The sequence below is a fragment of the Budorcas taxicolor genome, chromosome 13 (assembly GCF_023091745.1).
Source record: "Budorcas taxicolor isolate Tak-1 chromosome 13, Takin1.1, whole genome shotgun sequence".
NCBI classification, from domain to species: domain Eukaryota; kingdom Metazoa; phylum Chordata; class Mammalia; order Artiodactyla; family Bovidae; genus Budorcas; species Budorcas taxicolor.
Genome location: NC_068922.1, coordinates 59,917,257 through 59,939,403, shown reverse-complemented (window position 1 = coordinate 59,939,403; position 22,147 = coordinate 59,917,257). Strand labels below are relative to the sequence as shown.

The following is a 22,147-nucleotide window of genomic DNA, read 5'->3' as shown; positions in this document are numbered from 1 at the left end:
ATCTGATTCCAGCTTGTCCTTCAACAAAAGAGCCTGGCATTTCACATGATATACTCTGCATATAGTTAAATAAGCAGGGTGACAGTATACAGCCTTGACATACTCCTTTCCTGATTTGGAACCCAGTCTGTTATTTCATGTCCAGTTCTAACTGTTGCTTCTTGACCTGCATACAGATTTCTCAGGAGGCAGGTCAGGTGGTCTAGTATTCCCATCTCTTTAAGAGTTTTCCACCGTGTGTCGTGATCCATACAGTCAAAGGATTTGGTGTAGTCAATTTGCTCTCACTGTCTGCTCCTAAATTTGTTCACAATTAGTTAAGTCTGGGGCAGGGCCCTGAAATCTGAATTTTTAGGAAGCACCAGAAAGTGCTGTTAGGCCATTTAGGTTTTTGTTGTTGCTCTCTGGTCACTTCAGTCATACCCAACTCTTTGCGACCCCGTGGACTGTAGCCCACCAGGCTCCTCTGTCCCTTGGACTTTCCAGGCAAGAATACTGGAGTGGGTTGCTATATCCTACCCCAGGGAATCTTCTCCACCCAGGGATGGAAGCTGTGTCTCCGGCTTGGCAGGTGGATTCTTTACCACTGAGCCATCTGAGAAGACCCCTCCCCCAGGTTAGGCAATGGATTTAACCCAGTTATGCCTCCTCTTCATCCATCAAAAGGGGGTATTGAGACCCAGAATGAGGAAATGATTTGGCCTTGACCCCACTGATTGCCACTGACAAGCTGAGACTTGGACCTGTGCCTCCCAGCGCTAACCGCCACCCCCCGCCCCCGCCAACAGCAGCCCAGGGAGTTTAGACAGCTCTGTGGAACTGTCTCACCTCCTAGGTGTCCCTGACCCTCCAGACATGTCATACAGGGCACAGATGGGTTCCTGGGGCCTCTCCTGTGATCTTGGGGCTGAGAGGTACAGGAGTAGGGGAGCACAGCTCTCGTCTGCCTCTGGCTGAGCCCCCTTCTTATGAGAGGCCTGGAGGGGCTGAGGGCCCATTCCCCACCCAGTCCCTTACACACCCTGGTCCTCTGGTCCCCGGGCATTCCAGAGAAAACCACCCTATATGGTTTAGGTTCGATTACTCCAAATTCATCAGGATCATGATTTTGCAACACCACTTGATGCCCAAGAAGCATCTGTGAGTTTCTTTTCGCTTTATTATTAAAAAAAAAAAAAGTGGGGTCTTGAAACAACGACAGAGCGTTTCAGAGGCACAACCTTTTGCAGAAGAGAAGCTAGTGGCCTGGCCAGGCGAGGGGCTCTCGCGGACCTCAGGGAGACAAAGAGTGAGGCCTTGGGGGACGGGGCCCCCGGAGTCTGCTGGAGGCAGAGGGATGGGGGATCTGCCTGTGCCGGGTGGAGGGGAGCCTGAGGGTGGGCTCTGTCTCTGGGCGGGGCTGTCCTTCTCCATCACCTTCAGCCTCTTCTCCATCCCGCTAACACCCCTGTTCCCAGGCCACCCTGGGGCCCTGGGGCCTCATTCTCTCCTTGTTCTTGGCTGCGGGCAATGCCAATGCAGGAAGCGCCACTTTCTGGGGAGTTAGGAGAGCAAAGGAAAAGGGACACCCTTGATGGTGGAATGCCAGGCAGTGAGGAGATGCCCTGTATTGCTCTTCCTGCTGGTGTATGGCCTTGGCTGGCGGCTGGGGGGCGTGCCACAGGCTGGGGTGTCAGGGGTGAGGAGGGGAATCCTCCCTTACTCCTGACTCGACAACTTCCTTCCTCACCTCCCCAAGGCTCCCAAGGCTTCCTTGCAGCTGTGGGTGTGCTGAGCAGGTGAGCAAGGGGAAGGCTCAGCCCATGGGATCCCTGGGTGACCTTGAACAAGTGCCTTCTCAGCCTCAGTCTCCTCAGAGGTACAACAAGCAGGAGGAGCTGGAGGGAATGGAGTGGCCTGGAGAATCTCGAAGTTCCTTTCAGGCTGCATGGCCTCTTCTGGAAGGAGCTGGGACGCAGGACATAGGTGACCAGCGGCTCGGGAAGCAGGGGCCAGGGCACCTTGATCGGTACAAGTTTGGCTGTCCGGCCAGAGGCCCCGTCACGGCTCCTCCACGGCCAGCTGGGGTATCCAGAAGCCCGAGGAGCCTCTTCCAGGGGCTTCCCAGAGAAGCTGGGGGCTGTGGAGATGCCTCTAGGGATTGACTAGAGCTGGAGGCACCCATAACTCTGGGTTCCGGAGTCTCCTCTGGAGTGGAAGTAGGGCTCTCAGGACTCAACAAGCCTGCCTGGGCTGTGGCCTGGGCCCTGCTCTGAGAAACACCTTCTCTGCAACGGGGCTGAGGAGGGTCGGGGAAAGACCTAGAAAAAGAGGTGCGCTTTCTTTAAGGAGGAATAGAGAGTGAGGAGTTGGGGAGGGGCGGGGTGCACAGGAGTAGGTCTCTGTCTTAGTGTGTGCGTGGTGGTGGTGGGGACAGTGAAGAAAAACAGGAGGAAAGGAAAAGATAAAAGGAAAGCCAGAAAAATGAGAAAGGAAGGGTAGGAAGGAGGGGAAAACCGAGGTGGCAGAAATGTAGGAAATGCAGGAGAAAAGAGAGAGGAAATGTGAGTGAGAAAAAGAGAACAGGGAAGGGAGAGGAGGGGGAACAGCTAGAGAGTGAAGGGGTGAGAGCGAACTCTTGAAGTGGCCTACGCCTTGGCTGCAGGCTGGGCGCCTAGGTGGGCGCTGGCCGGGGCCTCCCATCCCCCCTGCCGTCCAGCTTCCGGTCCTTGCGCGGGCGCCGCTCTCTCTGGCCCTTCTTCCGATTGGGGTTTCTCTCTGCAACAAGAGCACAGAGTATTGTGGCTGAGGCCATCCTGACAGACGAGGGGTAGCCCCACTCCCCGCAGCAGGCTCGGAATGACACAGGGGTGCTGACCTGACAACCACTCCTTTTGAGAGTTGGGACGGCAGCATCACGTACCCTAAACCGGACACTCTCAATTCCTTAGGGGCTGAAGAGGGCACTGACTTGTGGGGCACCACCCATGCTGGGCATCTGCCTCATTTAGGGCTCGAGGTCCATGTGGGGCCCCCTTTGTCAAGAGCTAGGGTGGCTTCGAGGGCTGGAAGGAGTTGGGGAACAGGATCCACCCACGTGCACTCACGGCAAGTTTTACCCGGCTCTTTGCTGGAGACGCAACACCTTTCACCAGGGTCTCAGCACCAACCTCCCCACTTTGCTCCCGGCCCAGCTCTGCCCTCAAACAACAGTGACAGTGGCATCTGGCTGATGCTCCCGCTGTTGCCAGCTGTGGCTCCAGTTGCCCTGTGTATCTCATCTCCAGGATATCCGGGAGGCAAGGGCAGCCCGGATGCCCCATATGATGCTGTCACTGGGGTCTGTACCCACTGGCTCTCCCACCGTGGGGAGTGGATGAACACCCCAGACCTGCCGGGGAATCCTGACCCCACTGTGCCCCCCGCCCCCTATGGAGCTGGTGTGAGTGTCTAACACAAACACACAAACAAGTCCCATTTCTCAGGTGAGGCAACTGAGGCCCAGGAGGGCCCTCGCTTACTCAGAGGCACAGCCAAGGCTAGAGTTCTGAGCATTACTTTTGAGTGACTCCTGGCTCACCTGGAGCAAAAGACCACGTCGTCTCCATGGCCTGTACCCCAACCCCCGCCCTTGTTCACACCATCCTGGTCACTGGCAGCTTCATCCACTGCCACACCCTCACGCTGGCTGTGCCCTCTGCCTGGACTGCTGTTCCTGTTGTGAGAGATTATCAACAAGCAAGAAGACGGAGGCATGGGTGAGAGCAAAAAAGTGAAAGTTGCTCAGTCGTATCCGACTCTTTGCAAGCCCATGGATTATACAGTCCATGGAATTCTCCAGGCCAGAATACTGGAGTGGGTAGCCTTTCCCTTCTCCAGGGGATCTTCCCAACTGAGGGATTGAACCCAGGTCTCCTGCATTGCAAGTGGTTTTTTTACCAGTTGAGCCACCAGGGAAGCCCAAGAATACTATCCCTTCTCCGGCAGATCTTCCCGACCCAGGAATCGACCTGGGGTCTCCAGCATTGCCGGCTGATTCTTTACCAACTGAGCTATCAGGGACTCTGGTGGGACCAAGGACAGCCCTAAATTTCTGATTTAAAAGCGTCTGCACATCCAGGCCACCTTCTTGCATCACTGGCCAAACACTCTTCTACAGGAGCTGCTGGGGGCGTCCCCAGGTCTGGGGTATCTTCGTTTCTCTGGTCCCATCTTAAACTCATCCCCTGTCCCCAGCTGCCCACCATGTATGGGACAGTCCCCCCGGAAGAAGGCTCATCCCATCCAGTTCCCTAGCGGCTGCCCTAGCTTCACGTGGCGAGGAATCAGCTCGCTCAGAGCTGAACTCTGTCTCGTGTGTGAATGAATGCCAAGTGGTGTGGAACACTTGTCCTGTTGCTGACTATTCTAGGGCCACCAATGTGCTGTCAATCAGGAGGTGAGACAGCTCTGTTGGACTTTACAGAGAACTGGTCGCCATTTGGGAAACTGCGTCTCTGATGGCAACATGGTGGTGCCTGAGGCCCTGACTGTGGACAGCTACCGCCTTCACTGTGATGTTACTTCAGTCAGTACTCTCTGGTGTGTTGGACCCAAGCACGGCCATAATGAAATTTGTTCCTCCTTATAGTTAGGCACTAGGCGTGGGTGCACGCTAAGTCCCTTCAGCCGTGTCTGACTCTTTGTGACCCTATGGATCATAGCCCACCAGGCTCCTCTGTCCATGGGATTCTCCAGGCAAGAATACTGAAATGAGTTGCCATGCCCTCCTCCAGGGGACCTTCCCGACCCAGGGATCAAACTCTCATCTCTTACATCTCCTGCATTGGCAGGCACGTTCTTTCCCACTAGTGCCACCTGGGAAGCCCAGCTAGGTACTATACTGATTTTTCTTTTTTAATGACCAGTGCAGATGGCTCACATTATTCATGACTTTGTTTCAGAGTGTCAAGGGGGTGTCCCCAGTCCTTTATTATAGGAGGTATCAGTCTGAAGGGGTCTCAAACCCCTGCTGGAAAGGACAAGCTTGGTCTTCCTAAGGGGTCTGAGGCTGACCCTTGCAGGTGGACGCTGGGGAGGGCAATGCTCAACACACAGGAAGCTGTGGCTAGTGGGGGCCTTCGGGCTGTGCTGTGCTGAGTCACTCAGTTGCCTCCGACTCTTTGTGACCCCATAGACAGTAGCTCACCAGGCTCCTCTTTCCATGGGGATTCTCCAGGCAAGAATACTGGAATGGGCTGCCATGCCCTCCTTCAGGTGGTCTTCCCAACCCAGGGATTGAACCCAGGTCTCCTGCATCGCAGGTGGGTTCTTTACCATCTGAGCCACTAGCGAAGCCCTCAGGCAGCCCTACAGGGATGCTTTGTGGGGTCTGGGTCCTGCAGTCACTACGCCCTGCCTGTTGCCCACCGTGCCCACCCTGGTGCTCACCTCCTGGGCAGGGCCTCCGGATGGGGCATTTCCTTGACTCAGACAGCACCTGGCAGGTGGCTGCCTCCTCCCGCCCGGCCCGGCCGGTCTCCCGCACGCGGGTCTCCAGGCCCCAGGCCGAGCCGCAGGTCTTCCCGTTGTGTGTACAAGGGCTCCAGCTGCCCCAGGGGCTCAGCTCACACTCCTCTGGGGGAGGGGAGGGGGAGACAGACAGACGGATGGGGTCAGTTGGCAGCGAGTGTCCCTCAGATCAAGTGCAGGGTCTGAGGAGTTCAGCTCCCTGAAGACACCATCTCCATGTGTTAGAGTCCCAGGCTGTCATTAAGGAGCCAAAGGGGAACGTTTAAACAGCTACTTATGAGATCCTGGGATGAGAGCGGTACTAATGCAAACACAGGCCGTGGCGGGCCGGAAGCCTGAGTGACCGACTGTGTGGCTTTAAAGGGGAAGGCTTCCCTGAGGAGGTGACATAGGAGCCAGAGGAAGAGCAGACTTATCAGGCGGCAGTGGAAGGAAGTGCATCCCAGGTAAGTGTGCACAGCCCTGGAGGCCTGGCCATCCTGTGTGGGGCACGAGGATGCTGTAGTGAGGGGCAGAGGGAAGGTTCAGGATGGGAGGGACAGGAGACAGGCTGCAAGGTTGGCTGGGAGGCCCTCAGGGCTAAGACCTGGTTTCTGAACCTGATCATGTGCCCCTGATAAGTTTAGGAGGTGGGAGTTACGCTGTGCTGTTGTGAGGAAAAATGAGGTCATGGACAGAAAAGGCAGGGAGTAATTTTTTTTAATATATGAATATATAATACATAGTATTCTTTCACATTTGGTTCTTTTAAGAGCCCTGGAAAGGTAGGCAGAGAATAGGGAAGCTCTTAATACCTCCACTTTGCAGATTAGGACACGGAGGCCTAGAGCAGGTAAGGGGTAAGCTGAAGCTCCAATCCTTTGGCCATCTTATGCGAAGAGCAGACTCATTGGAAAAGACCTGGATGCTGGGAAAAATGGAGGGCAAGAGAAGAAGGGGGCGACAGAAGATGAGATGGTTGGATGGCATCACTGACTCAAGGGACAGAGTTTGAGCAAGCTCCAGGAGATGGTGAAGGACAGGGAAGCCTGGCATGCTGCAGTCCATGGGGTCAGAAAAGAGTTGGAGACGACTGAGTGACTGAACAACTAGGGAAAAGAGGCGCTTGCACAGCAGAACAGCAAGTGTTTACGATCCAGCAGGGCCCAGTAACCAGGTCTCCAGATCCTGGAACTACGGTCCTTCACAGACACATTCATCTGGGAAGCACAGCCTGATACCTGCCATGTGCCCCCTGCTGTGCGGGGTGCCCAGGTGAGGCAGGGAAGGCACAGCCCCGGTCTGCCTCCCAGAGCTCACCGTCTACAGCAGTGGGGCTGGAAGGGCAGGGTGCTTGTCCAGACCTGGGGAAGCCCCAGCAGCAGTAGGAGACCAGGGGGCCCCATTCCGAGCCACCTGGTGGGCTTCCTAGAGGAGAAGACTCCTGATCTGAGTCTTGAAGTGGGCATGGGGAGGTCAGCCAGATTCAGGGAGGGGCAGGAAGGACAAGTGCTCCAGCTGAAAGAAATGAAAGTGAAAGCGTTAAGTCGCTCAGTCATGTCTCTTTGTTGACCCCACGACCGTAGCCCGCCAGGCTCCTCTGTCCATGGGATTCTCCAGGCAAGGATGCTGGAGTTGGTTGCCATTCCCTGCTCCAGGGGATCTTCCTGACCCAGGGATTGAACCCGGGTCTCCTGCATTGCAGGCAGATTCTTTACCATATAAGCCACCAGAAAAGCCCATAGTTGAAAGAAACACCCCCAGAGAAATCCCTGGATGACTCTGCCCTCCGTGGGGAAGCTGGAGCACAGACTCAAATGGGGGAGGAAAAACCTGATAGGGTTGGAGAGGTGGCAGACGGGGACCACATTGCCCACAGCCTGGGGAACAATGGGAGCCACTGAGGGGCCTGGAGCAGAAGAGAAACCTGATTGGATTGTCATTCTCAGATCATCGCTCTGGCTTCTGGAACGAGAGACAGTGTGGGCTGCAGGCAGTGAGACTGGAGGCAGGCATATGGGCAAGAGGCTGTGGCCAAGATCCTAGCAACGGGCAGAGAGTGGGGAGAGAAAGGGATGTTTGGGAGTAGGGTGGGGAAAAGGGAAAGGAAGGCTGGGGCAAGTTCGGGAGCTTTATCTTGCTTCATTTCCCCCAAAGTTTTTTTTTTTTACCACCTAATATCTGTATTTATTCTTGTGCATCTTCTGTCTCCCCTGTAAAATGTCATGTCTACAAGGGCAGAAACTTTGTCTGTTTTGTTCACTAATACGTCCTCAGCAACTTGGAAAGTTGCCTGGAGCATAGAAAATGCTCTAGCAAATATTTCCTGAGTGGATGAACAAGATTGGATTGGATGTAGGATGACAGGCAAGAGTCCACAGTGATGCTCATGCTTCCAGGATGGCCAGCCTGTGGGTGGTGGAGCAGGTCATTGACGGAGGAAGCCCAGAGGAAGCACCAGGCTGGGGGTGGGCACGGAGGGAAAAAGGCACCCACAGGGCAGGTGAGGATATGAGTCTGCTGCCTGTGAGAAAATGAAGCTGAGGAGAGCAAGTTAGGAGCCATCAGTGTTTGGAATGACCGTGAACATGAGCCCAGAGAGACTGTGTGGGCAGAGATATGTGATTCAGGTGAGAACGCTGGCAAAGAGCCTCATAAAAGGACAGATCACAGAAGCGGTGCTCACACAGGAATCTGAAAGGAGTAGGGGGAAAAGAGAGCAGTCACGATGACTAATATGACAGGCAATAACAATGACATATATTGAGCACTTACTGTGCCAGCTACTGGATTAAGTACTTTAAAGTGTATTAATTTACCCCTTACAACAACTCTCTCCCATGAAGTAGATTTTATCTTCTATTGTAATTTTCTTAACATTTGGAGAAACTGAAGGACAGAGAGCTTAACTGACTTGCTTAAGTTCACTAATGGGTGATTTTTAGAGACAGCATTTGAACCCAGGTCTTATTCCAACAGCAATACTCTTCTTCTGGGCTCTGCAGCCACCCTTGGCAATAATAATGATGTAGATGTTGATAGTAATAGTAACCATCACAGTGGTGCCTATGATGGGTCTAGTGTATTGAAGGGTTCCTGTGTGTCCCTGACATTGCATTGGGTTTCCCATCATCACGTGACATTCTGCTACGGTTTCTTCCAGGTCTCCTGACACCCCTCACCAGCCCCTGCTCCAGAGAGCGAGGGGACAGGGCAGGGCGAGGATGCCCCCACTCACCCTGGCACTCCCGTGTGCTCTGCTGGGCCGCAGTGCCTGGCGGGCAGGTGGGCAGACACTTTCCCTTGTACAGGTAAAACCGCCTCTTGCACTGGATGCAGAAGTCCTGGCTGAAGCAGCTTTCACATGTGGCTCCGCATTCTGTAATACAGCCAGGACCAGCCTTGGTGAGGGGAGCTACCTGGGGAGGGGACCCTCTGGGACTGCCCAGGACTGGGGAGGGCTTCTGAGTGACCCAAGCTCTGTAGCATTGGGGTCCGGATTCAGTGTGTCTCTGGAGAAGGGAATGGCAACCCACTCCAGTTTTCTTGCTTGGAAAATTCTATGGACAGAGGAACCTGGTGGACTACAATCCATTGGGTCACAAAGAGTCAGACACAACTGAGTGACTAACCTCTCATTTGAATCCCAGACTTGTCCACAAATGGGGCTGCATTTCAGAACTCCTTTTCTCCTTTGAACTGAGGCTCAGTGGGGGCAGGTGTCATGTCCAAGGTAACATAGTTATTTTGATTCTCTTTATCATTGGAGCTGAGGCTCAGAGAGAGCAAATACCTTGCCTGAAGTCACACAGTGAATCTGGGCTGCGAGCAAAGGACTCCTTACTCCATTTCCACCAAAGCTCAAAGATAGTCCTGATTTGCCCAGCTCACAGTGAAAACCAAAGTTAGGAGTTAGGACTCCTTTTCCCATTGAGCTAAAGAGTAGCATGCCAAAGGCCCCAGAGCAAACAAGTGTAGAGGTGGAAGTTCCCTGCCCTGTTGTTAGTGTTGAGCTCAGAGAGGGCACTGACTTGCTTAGGGCTTCAGAGCCAGCCTGAAAGCAAGCATATATCTGAGTCCGGGCTCAGGCATACACTACTTCCCCAGGGGCTGTTGTGTTAGGTGAGAGGTGGGATGTGGACCAGGAGTGCGCAGGAGCGCAGCGCTAGCATAAGATAAAGGAGGGGCCACATACTTTTGCACCTGTTGACTTCCTGGCCTCGGACGCCGAAGTAGCCGGGGGGACAGTCGTGCACACACTTGCCGTACTGGCGGATACCTTCCCGACGGATGAACAGGAAGAGCTTCTGTTGGCAGGTTGAGCAGCCGTTCTCCTCTGAGCAGATAACACAGCCCGTGCAGTTGCCCCCCAGACCAGTGCCCGCTGCCAGCCAGACCAGGATGGAGAGTGGGGAAAGGGAGAGAGAGATAGTGAAACCACAAGTGTCAGCAGCTCAGACTGTCTCATTGGGATAGAACAGTAATCGAGCACGTGGCCATCCAAATGACCGCACTTCCGATGCAACTATATCATGTGACTTGGGTCATGTGACCAAACCCTGGTTAGTAGGTTATAAGGTAAAGCAGTGTGTGTGCAACTTCTAGAAAGCTTAAAGGGCAGGGGCATGCCCTTTGTCATCCCCTGATCCTTCCTGTTGGGTAGAATGTGAACACGAAAGCTGGAGCACAAGCGTCTCTTTTGGATCACGTGTTAAAGATGTTGGAGAAATAAGATGAAAAGTTCGGTCACTCCCTGGCATAGTTAATCTTCACTAATACAGTGTGTATTTTTGAGTGTGTTTGTGGTGCACATGCATGAGGGGGTGGGAGAAGACCCTCGTCTCCCTGCTGCCTTTGTGAACAATACCCCATTCCTCACTGACACCATTATCAAGGGCTCCCAACATCCTCAAGTACAGCAAGAAAAGGGAAGGAACTTTTTGTTCCAGAAGTGGCAGCCAAAGCTGGGGAGAAAAAGGTGAGAAATACCCTAGGAAGAAAGCTCCTCCAGGGCTTACAGGGAGTCTCTGCCGTCCAATTACCTCTGATCATGCTGACACCAAGACAGGAGGACTCAGGAGAGTTAGGAGCTATCAACTTGGGGAACACGGGGTTGCTGTGGCTTCCCCTCACTTCCCAAATCTCCAAACCAAGTGAGAGGCGATGCAAGGGTACCTCTCACAAAGACTGTTGCCTGCATAAAGGGGGTGACCAGCACCTCACACCCCGGTTGGATGTTAGCTTGTGCGGCTCTGCTCCTTCCAGCACCGCTTTGAGCACAGAAAAGAGACCAGGAGAGGGAAGGGCCAAGCTGAGGGGGGAGGCAGCAGAAGAAATTGCACATCCTTTATGGCCAGCATGAGGGGTTCTCAGTGGCAGGTCTCCCCAGGAGTAGTCAGGCTCAAGAAGCCTCACCCAAGAAGGCTGGTTTCCGGCAGGCGCCTCAGCAAGAGGCAGGACGGTAGACCACTGGGGGTAGGTGGAGCTGGGGAGAGTCAGAAAGTAACCGGGTGTCATTAAGGGACAGGAAAGGGCCAGGCAGCTTCATAGAGGCAGAGATTAGGGAAACATGAAACTGTTGCATGTTCATAACTCACCAAGTTCAGCTTGTTTCATAAACTAGTTACCTTGGCACTATGTAAGCCCACTGGCCCTGCGATGTGACCCCACCAACAAAGGGCAAAGAGACCCTCTGTTGGCTTGAGGTGATCTCTGCCACCTGGCAAAATAGGACTCAGATTAGAAATTATATTCAATGACAGAGAAACAGAAGGGTATTTCCTGAAAACTGAGTTTGTGGTTGGAGACAGCCTGACACAGGCGTGGGTTGTACTACCCATTTTGGAACTAAAGAAACAGAGGCTCAAAGAGGTGAAATGACACACCCAGCATCCCCCAGAATCAGTGGTGCAGGGACCCACGTCAGTCAGCACCACACTGCCACTCGGCGCATTTGCTCGGGGGCCTCCTCTGTGTCAGGCAGAGCCTGGGGCTGCAGGCATGAGCAACACGTGGCCCTGCTGTTCTGGGATCTTACAGCCTGGTTGGGAGGGTTGCAGCCCACAAAAATGACTGTAATAGCAACGCAGATGGTGACAAAGCAAAACCCTTATTAACTGTTGTCTCTTGGAAGAGTTTAGGGATCACGCAGCCCAATCCCTGCAGCTTCCCTGGGGACTCAGAAGCCAGAGAAGGTGGAGCCTTCCCCAAGGTCAGGCAGCCAAATAGCATAGAAATTCCAATTAGAGCTACTGCAGTATTTGTAGAGTGAGATTTCAACATGCTGCAGAAAAAACAACCCAACAAGGACTCACCTCTGACCTGGGAGGGTGTCAGTGTGTGCATGCATGCATGTGTGTGGACAGGTGATGGATCTCAACTACCATCATTCATCACCACCTCTTTCAAGAGCTGTTGGCTCTGCCTCTTGCTGCATCCCTGATCCCAGCTGTTGGTAGGGTGCCCTCTAGTGCCTTGCTGTTGTAATGACACCCCTGACTTTTTGAATCTGATGGCCTCACTCTGGCTTTCATCACATCTCTATAACTCATAGGAGATTAGTCCTGAATATTCTTTGGAAGGACTGATGTTGAAGCTGAAACTCCAGTACTTTGGCCACCTCATGCGAAAAGTTGACTCATTGGAAAAGACTCTGATGCTGGGAGAGATTGGGGGCAGGAGGAGAAGGGGACGACAGAGGATGAGATGCCGACTCAACTGACTAACTGACTATCAGTTCAGTTCAGTTCAGTTCAGTTCAGTCACTCAGTCGTGTCTGACTCTTTGTGACCCCATGAAATGCAGCACACCAGGCCTCCCTGTCTATTACCAACTCCCAGAGTTCACTCAAACTCATGTCCATCGAGTCGGTGATGCCATCCAGTCATCTCATCCTCTGTCGTCCCCTTCTCCTCTTGCCCCCAATCCCTCCCAGCATCAGAGTCTTTTCCACTGAGTCAACTCTTCACATGAGGTGGCCAAAGTATTGGAGTTTCAGCTTCAACATCAGTCCTTCCAAAGAACACCCAGGACTGATCTCCTTTAGAAGGGACTGGTTGGATCTCCTTGCAGTCCAAGGGACTCTCAAGAGTCTTTGCCAACACCACAGTTCAAAAGCATCAATTCTTCAGTGCTCAGCTTTCTTCACAATCCAATTTTCACATCCATACATAACCACTGGAAAAACCATAGCCTTGACTAGACGGACCTTTGTTGGCAAAGTAATGTCTCTCTCTGCTTTTGAATATGCTATCTAGGTTGGTCATAACTTTCCTTCCAAGGAGTAAGCGTCTTTTAATTTCATGGCTGCAATCACCATCTGCAGTGATTTTGGAGCCCCCAAAATTAAAGTCTGACACTGTTTCCACTGTTTCCCCATCTATTTCTCATGAAGTGATGGGACCAGATGCCATGATCTTCATTTTCTGAATGTTGAGCTTTAAGCCAACTTTTTCACTCTCCTCTTTCACTTTCATCAAGAGGCTTTTTAAAAGTTCCTCTTCACTTTCTTCCATAAGGGTGGTGTCATCTGCATATCTGAGGTTATTGATATTTCTCCCGGCGATCTTGATTCCAGCTTGTGCTTCTTCCAGCCCAGTGTTTCTCATGATGTACTCTGCATATAAATTAAATAAGCAGGGTGACAATATACAGCCTTGACGTACTTTTCCTATTTGGAACCAGTCTGTTGTTCCATGTCCAGTTCTAACTCTTGCTTCCTGACTTGCATATAGGTTTCTCAAGAGGCAGGTCAGGTGGTCTGGTATTCCCATCTCTTTCAGAATTTTCCCCAGTTTATTGTGATCCACACAGTCAAAGGCTTTGGCATAGTCAATAAAGCAGAAATAGATGTTTTTCTGGAACTCTCTTGCTTTTTCCATGATCCAGCGGATGTTGGCAATTTGATCTCTGGTTCCTCTGCCTTTTCTAAAACCAGCTTGAACATCTGGAAGTTCACAGTTCACGTATTGCTGAAGCCTGGCTTGGAGAATTTTAAGCATGACTTTACTAGCGTGTGAGATGAGTGCAATTGTGCAGTAGTTGACTATAACTCATTAGAAAGGGCAATGCTGTTCCTCCCATTTTCCCACGGTTACAGATGTAGAGACTTGAGTGCTAATTTTATGAATAATAAGTGACAACAGCTAGAGTTTGTACAATGTTGCTTTAGAAAGATCCAGACTTGATGGCTCCTCAACTTGACTATGCATAAGAATCTCCAGGGAGGCTTGTAAAGCCTCTAGGTCCAGGAATGTACATTTAAACAAGACCAAAATAGACATAATTGGCATTTTGTGTGTGTCTTTTCTTGCTTACAATCTTCTTTCCCTGAGAATCAGACCTGGCAAGTATACTTGTACAGTTTGACCCTGTTCCCTAGCCAGTGGAGGACAGGTTGTACCAAGGCCTGACAAATCATCCATGCTGGGACCATTAGACCATCTTTCTAGAGAATTTTGACTGTGGGTGGACAGACCATGGTTTAGGATGGCCTCTTGACCTAAGGACATTTGCAGGAGGGCAGAGTGGCCTGTTCCAGTGTACAAGTGTGAGAAGCTTTGGTGGGCACTAGCACTCTTTTCTAGCAAAGGCCCATCTCTGACTTTGAGGTTCATGTGGTACCACCTCTGTCCAGATGTATATAACATGGGCTTGAGCAATCAGCATCAGGTCCCCTTGACTGCAGTGATTGGTTCAGACACAGGCACGTGTTTCGATGGAAGCTAGTCTTAGGACTGTGTGTGTGTTTACACTCTATCTGATTAGAGAAGAAGTAGACCAGAGTTGGTGGACAACGCATGATGGGAGAGGGTCCCAAGAACGGAGGCCATACAAGAGATTGCCTGTGCATCTGATCTACTCCTGGGAGGGTCCATAAAGTCTCTTCTCTTCTAAAACCATTTTGAGTATGGTTTTCTGTCTCTTGCAGACAAAGACTCCTGACTACACAGAAGCACAAAAAGAGAGATAAATAAATCAAATGCAGAGGGATTGGGGGGGGGGGAGGAAGAAAACTTCATGGGGCCCAGATGGTCAGAGTTTCTGAGCATCTTCTAAGTCCAATTTCTAGTCCCTGAAGTCTGGGCTCACTCCATAGTCCCGAAGAAAGTCACTAGTTAACATGAGGTAGCTCTCTTCATGTCAAATTGCAATATAGAAAACTATAAAACACTGGTGAAAGAAATCAAAGAGGACACTAATAGATAGAGAAATATACCATGTTCATGGATAGGAAAAATGAATATAGTGAAAATGAGTATACTACCCAAAGCAATCTACAGATTCAATGCAATCCCTATCAAGCTACCAACAGTATTTTTCACAGAGCTAGAACAAATAATTTCACAATTTGTATGGAAATACAAAAAACCTTGAATAACCAAAGCAATCTTGAGAAAGAAAAATGGAACTGGAGGAGTCAACCTGCCTGACTTCAGGCTCTACTACAAAGCCACAGTCTTCAAGATAGTATGGTACTGGCACAAAGACAGAAATATAGATCAATGGAACAAAATAGAAAGCCCAGAGATAAATCCACACACCTATGGACAAAGGAGGCAAGAATATACAATGGATTAAAGACAATCTCTTTAACAAGGGGTGCTGGGAAAGCTGGTCAGCCACTTGTAAAAGAATGAAACTAGAACACTTTCTAATACCATACACAAAAATAAACTCAAAATGGATTAAAGATCTAAATGTGAGACTAGAAATTATAAAACTCCTAGAGGAGAACATAGGCAAAACACTCTCCAACATAAATCACAGCAGGATCCTCTATGACCCACCTCCCAGAATACTGGAAATAAAAGCAAAAATAAACAAATGGGATCTAATTAAAATTAAAAGCTTCTGCACAACAAAGGAAACTATAAGCAAGGTGAAAAGACAGCCTTCGGAATGGGAGAAAATAATAGTAAATGAAGCAACTGACAAACAACTAATCTCAAAAATATACAAGCAACTCCTGCAGCTCAATTCCAGAAAAATAAACGACCCAGTCAAAAAATGGGCCGAAGAACTAAATAGACATTTCTCCAAAGAAGGCATACAGATGGCTAACAAACACATGAAAAGATGCTCAACATCACTCATTATCAGAGAAACGCAAATCAAAACCACAATGAGGTACCATTTCACACCAGTCAGAATGGCTGCAATCCAAAAGTCTACAAGCAATAAATGCTGGAGAGGGTGTGGAGAAAAGGGAACCCTCTTACACTGTTGGTGGGAATGCAAACTAGTACAGCCACTATGGAGAACAGTGTGGAGATTCCTTAAAAAACAGGAAATAGAACTGCCTTATGACCCAGCAATCCCACTGCTGGGCATACACACTGAGGAAACCAGAATTGAAAGAGACACATGCACCCCAATGTTCATCGCAGCACTGTTTATAATAGCTAGGACATGGAAGCAACCTAGATGTCCAACATCAGATGAATGGATAAGAAAGCTGTGGTACATATACACAATGGAGTACTACTCAGCCATTAAAATGAATACATTTGAATCAGTTCTAATGAGGTGGATTAAACTGGAGCTGATTATACAGAGTGAAGTAAGCCAGAAAGAAAAACACCAATACAGTATACTAACACATATATATGGAATTTAGAAAGATGGTAATGATATCCCTGTATGTGAGACAGCAAAAGAGACACAGATGTATAGAACAGACTTTTGGACTCTGTGGGAGAGGGAGAGGGTGGGATGATTTGGGAGAATGGCATTGAAACATGTATAATATCATATAAAAAATGAATTGCCAGTCTAGGTTTGATGCAGGATACAGGATGCTTGGGGCTGGTACACTGGGATGACCCAGAGAGATGGTATGGGGAGGGAGGTGGGAGGGGGGTTCAGGATTGGGAACACATGTACACCCGTGGCAGATTCATGTTGATGTATGGCAAAACCAATACAGTATTGTAAAGTAAAATAAAGTAAAAAAAAAAAAATTACCATCAGAATGATGTAGGTCACCAAGTAAGTGGAACCCAACAGGTCATGGAGTAGCAGCTCAGCTTTAGCAAGGCAAGGGCCTGAAGCTTTGCCCACTCAGCCTGACCACATGGCACACTAAGGGGCCCTGGGATTCTAGGGCACATGTTTTGAAAACCCTGGCTCCTTCTGTACCTCAACTGGATGCTGGCCTTCATCACTGCCCTCTCTCCCCTCTGAGGCACATTTCTCATTGAAGTATCAGTATTTGAGCTCTGATTGCAACCTCCCTGAGTTTTCTTGGGGTATCACGGGGGATGACATCCCATGTGATCTCTCTTAGTAAGTATTTCCCTTCATAAAGACCATCCTCACGCAGTCAAAGTACCAATGGCCCTGAAAGGATGATCTTGTGTTGCTCCAGCATCCAGAAGGGCTTGGAATGACATTGGAGTCACTTTGTCTTTCCTCAAGCAGCCAGGGGATAAGTTGAGACTTGGATGTCCATCTTATGGAGAATGACAGTGGACTTTTTATCACATCGGTGTAGGTAGTTTACTAAGGGATGCAGGCTTATAACAGCTCTGAGCACGTGCATTAGACCAAGGTTCAGTAATCCATTCATCCACCCAACCATTCATTCAACAGATAGCTAGTGAGCCCCTACTCTCTGTGAGGTCCAGTGCTAGGGACTCAATGGTTACGAAATGTGGCAGTGATCATGGGAAAAGTACTTCAACTCTCTGGGCCTCAGTCATTCTAGCTGTGAAAGGGGGTGGTACTTAACTTGCAGATGTGATGAAAGCAGACGGTATAATACATTGGAAAGTCTTAGCATAGAGCCTTTCATCCTTGGGATGGTGAAGGGCTCAGGGCAGAGACAGAGAAGGCAGCTTTGGTCTCGGGTGGAGGGCAGTTTATTCTTCCTGTTGGGATCAGAGAATGACCTGTGTTCTTTGAAACAAGGATTCCCAATCTCAGGGTCACTCACATCCTGAGAATGACTGCAAGCCCCTTGTTTTGATGGGAGTCGATGGTTCAGTGTTTGCAAGTGATCACTATATTTTCTTCATTTAGGGATCTGAGTGGATTCAGAGTCATCTCTGCATTATCGTGCCTCCTGCCCACCTTTCCTTGAGGGGGTCAGAAGGCACAGGGCGACATCTAGGATCCTGAAGATTACCTGGTCTCTCAGGCAGGCCCATCTCCTTGGCAGCCCACAGTGAGCCTGAAATTGACAAATCCTCAATACCCAAGCCAAGAACTTCAGCTATACACTTAAAAAAAAAAAAAAACTAATTTTCTAACAGTTAAAAAATCAGATTTCACATAAGAAGCTGGAAAAGTTATGAATACTTGCCCACACACCGGGCCTGCATTCCCGCAGGGCAATGCTTGGCTGGAATTCCACAGACAGGGCCTATGCTCTCTGATTTGCCAAGGTCCCCACCACTCCCTTTTATTATCCCTGACACTGAGGGCAAAGGTCAACTGCCATGTATTATCATCCTTGGGCGCCATGTATTGTCATCCATGTATCTTACAGCTGCTTCATTCATTCACATTAGAAGGCAATGCAGAGTAGGGGTTCCCAAACTTGGGCATGCATCAGATTCACCTGGAGGGCTGGTTAAATCACTGATTGCTGAGCCTTCCCCTCAGTCACTGATTCAGTAAGTCTGGGTAGGGCTTGAGAATCTGCACTGCTAACAGGTTCCTACTTTAAAGTGGAGCAGGGCTAAGAGCCACACTGCTTGGGTTCAAGCAGCTCTGCCCCTTATCCTTGTTCACGTCCCCTTGAACTAGTGCCTTAGCTGCCCTGTGCTTCAATTTTCCCACCTGTAAAATAGGGATCACACTGACCAACCTGAGAGAACCCTGAGGACCTGAGCAGGCCTGCCAGTTAACGAGGGTCTCAGTAACATTGCTATCACCACCCGCCATGCCTCATTGGTGTTTGTGATCTCAGACTTGCTTTGGTAATCAGTGCAGAACTTTTCATTTGATGTCAACATTTTTGAGGTAGAGTTTCTTCACATTTGGGGTGTGCCCAGGGAAGTGTGTCTTGCATGAGAACAGTGTGTGTCATGGTGGACTACAGGATTTAACACAGCTGTCCCGAAGGACTCCCTGGAGGAGAGGAGGATGGAGAAGAAGAAAAATAGACCATCATCGCCTATCCCAAGGCAGGGCAACCTGAGGAGGGCCAGGCCCTTGAGAAGGATCCAGAACCATGTGTGTGTGTGGGGGGGACCCACACACAGAGAGTGCTGGATGGTGCATTCTCCTATCCCCGCCTGGCAGTGGAAGATGCATGTCACCGATGACCAGAGGAAATAAACAACATCTGGGCTCCCATCTGCCTGCTCAGATCGCCACATATGGGAGGCAGTCTTTGCCACTGGAGGCTGGCTCAGAGGACCCCCAGGCACATTCCTGCCTTGGGAGCAGATTTCATCATCCCCAGCAAGGCATGGGCCCTAGAGATGACTCCCGATTGGAGAGACCGGGGCGGGCGGGTGTGGGGACACTGTCTCAGCTTCCAGCCCACTTTCTGGCTGTGTGATCTTAGGCAAATGGCTTCACTATTCTGAATCTGAGTCTCCTCTTTTGCAAAATGTGGACAATAGTAGCAACCACCTCCCAGCACTTGTGAGCTCATCCATGTCGAGTACTTAGTACAGCGCATGGCAGATAAATGAGCACTATTTTAGCACTTGATTGATGGGAGGTGCATGGGAAGCACCCCAAGGGGCTCCCTTGAGAGCTGGGGGTTCAGCTTGGCTCATTCTCCTTCAAATTTCCACAGTCTTGCACACTGCAGGTGCCTGCTATTTCTTAAATGAATGAATGATGGCTTGATAAAAGTTCTCAAAAGCTGTTCTCAGGGAAGCTGCAGTCTAGTTGGGGGAACTTGGTTCATACATTGCCAAGAAAGCTGATGATGTCTGCCCAGCAGAACTCAGAGCTAAATGAAGGACCCAGGCAGCCAGGAGCTGGGTTCAGGCTGCAGTTCATCAGGGATGTTTTTCTGGAGAGGTAGATGTGGGAACTGGAGCAGAACTGGTTTGTGTCAGAAGAAATGTTTCCTAAGAAAGGTGAGTTTATGACAGTACAGGAAATACCCTACATACGAACCTTCAGGCTGTGAACTTTCAAAGATGCCAGTGTGTCCAGAGAAAGGATGAAGAGAGACAAGGGGAAGAAGAAGTAACTGAACAGCTGAAGAGGCTCATAGTGCAGGAGATGGCAAGGGGATGTTCTTTATTTGAGAAGATTGTTTGTTTTTGAGAAACAGGACCTGAATGTAGAAAGGTCCATGAAGTTTGCAGCAGCTGTTCAGAGTGTAATTTAGTGCTACCGTGTCATCTATGACGAGAGAAAAAGCTACTATCCAGATGTCACTGGATCAGTCCTTCAAGAGGGGCAAGAGGATTGAATCCAGCAATGGACCAGAACCTGTGCCATCAACGTCAGGCGTGAGTGAAACTGCAGCTTGCCCCCATCTCCTATGGCTGATGACCCTTCAGCTCCACCACCTCCCAGCTCCCCTCCCTCCTCCAGTCGGTAACCCTTCTCGCCTCTTCACTTGATGCCAGCCCCTGTATGCCAGATGTAGCAGTGTACTACTGTGCTTTTCAAGGTACTGTACTGGAAGATTAAAAATGGTTTTTTGTCTGTGTGAGTTTGTTTTTATGTATTATCTGTGTGAAAAGGATAATAAACCTGTTATAGTACAGTACTATATAGCCAATTATGTTAGTTGGGTACCTCGGCTACCTTTGTTGGAATTACAAACAAATTGGACTTAAGAATGCACTCTGAGAACAGAACTTGTTTGTATGTAGGGGACTCACTGTATATAAGTTGGTGGCAGGGAGGGAGCTTGGGCAAGAAGCAGAGAGCAAATCCTTGCTACAGTGTCAATACACAAGGGTTTAATGGGTAGAACCCTCAGAATATAGTAATAATAGGCACACATCCAAAATGGAAACTTTTAATACTTTCCTCCCCCTGCTCACCCTAAACTGCCCCTCCTGTCCACATGGGTCAATGGCTACTCCACTTGTGGTCAAACATCTTGGAGTCACTCTGACTCCTCTCCTTGTGTCCTATCCCTCATACAATCTATCAGAAATCAGTCTACACCAAAGCCAATTACATTCCCTCCCAATCGCCACTTGCCCTGCTCCGGCCATGCTGGCCTCATTCATCTTTGCTGTCCCTCAAACATGCCGAGACCTCTCCCAACTCAGGGCCTTTGCGCTTGCTTGCCATTCCCTCTGCCTGGAATGCCCTCCCTACATTCATCCACAGGGCTCAACCCCCTTGGGGTCTCTACTGGAATGTCCTTCCCCACGAGACCTCCCTGACCACCTTGCCTGAAATCACACCCATCGCACATTCCTGTCTCACCCTGCTTTGTTCTTCTTTGGCACTTATCTCCATCTGATATGTGAGGGGTTGGTTTGAGTTTTTGTTATCTCTTTCCCACCACTGAAAGGTGAGCTCCAAGAGGGCAAGGATAAACCGTAGTGCTCTGCACAGACTCTTCAGCACCTTGCTTTGCTCACTTGAAGTATCCTGGCGAATGCTGCACATCACTGCCTCGTCCTTTTTTACAGCTGCTACCCCCTCCATGTAGAGATGCTGCATGGTTCACTAGGTACAATGATCGTATCCACTTCAGAAAAGAGGAAACTGAGGTCCAGGGCAATGCTGCTGCTTGCTTGAGGTCACCTACTAAGAGATGAGTGACTTACTAAGAGGTATCTGACTGGATAGTCTGACACAGGCAGTGTGACTGCCTGAAGGTTTACCTCAAGGCCACACTGCCTTCCCCCTGCCAGTGTATCCCAATGCCTCCTTTAATCCTCCACACAGAGTAACAGGTCGCCTTGCTAAGGTTTTGCTAGGTTTCCTGTGCTGTGCTAAGGCTAGTCTCCTTCAATGTCCATTTGACCTTGATAGAGACAGGAAATTAGCCAGACAGTGGCAGTATAGGTTGTCCCAGGACTGATCCCACCCTTCTGCATCTCATTCAATCTCCCTTCATCCCATGCTCATCTCCCCTTATCTCCATGACATGGAGCAGATCAGTACCTATGTGTTCAATCAGGGGGCCAAATGACTGTTTCCCTGTCCTTCAGGTCCCCTCCAGGCTCTCTCTGAGTGATTCTCTTGCCACCACCTGGACTTGGAGGAGTGGGGAAGTACCCTGCCCCAGCCCCTGCTTGAATCCTTCTTAGACATTGGTTTCTACCAGCTGGGGAGGTGGGGAGACAGAGGCTGGTAGTGGAGCCAGGGCTCACACCCACATCTGCTGTTTCCCAGCCAGTGGTGAGCCTTAGAATCAAATTCACATCAGAATCCCCTGAGGCTGTATGCATTTTCCTGTTAGACCCTGTATCTCCAATTAGTCTTTTAAGAATAACTGCTTATTTTACTGCACGTGTGCTCAGGCGCTCAGTCATGTCCGACTTTTGTGACCCTATGGACTGTAGCCCGCCAGGTTCCTCTGTCCGTGGAGTTCTCCAGGCAGGAACGCTGGAGTGGGTGGCCATTCCCTTCTCCGGGGGATCTTCCCGACCCAGGGATTGAACCCACACCTCTTATGTCTCTTGCATTGCAGGTGGATCCTGAGCTACCCGGGAAGTGGTTATTTTGTCAGTTACTACCAAATAGCTTATCTCTTTGAAGATATTTATTATGCTTATTGAAAATTTAAAAAAAA

The 22,147-nt window shown here is 50.0% G+C and overlaps 1 protein-coding gene across 1 annotated transcript in view; it reads right to left on the bottom strand.

Annotated features, from left to right (window-relative positions):
- Window positions 1–2,653: 2,653 nt before the first annotated feature.
- Window positions 2,654–22,147, bottom strand: part of RSPO4 (R-spondin 4) — a 35,329-nt gene continuing 15,835 nt past the window's right edge. The window contains exons 2-5 of the mRNA XM_052650443.1: window positions 9,665–9,853; window positions 8,708–8,848; window positions 5,410–5,595; window positions 2,654–2,757 (exon numbers count right to left, since the gene is read on the bottom strand). Coding sequence (XP_052506403.1) covers window positions 2,654–2,757; window positions 5,410–5,595; window positions 8,708–8,848; window positions 9,665–9,853 — 620 coding nt within the window. The remainder of the gene's footprint in view (window positions 2,758–5,409; window positions 5,596–8,707; window positions 8,849–9,664; window positions 9,854–22,147) is intronic.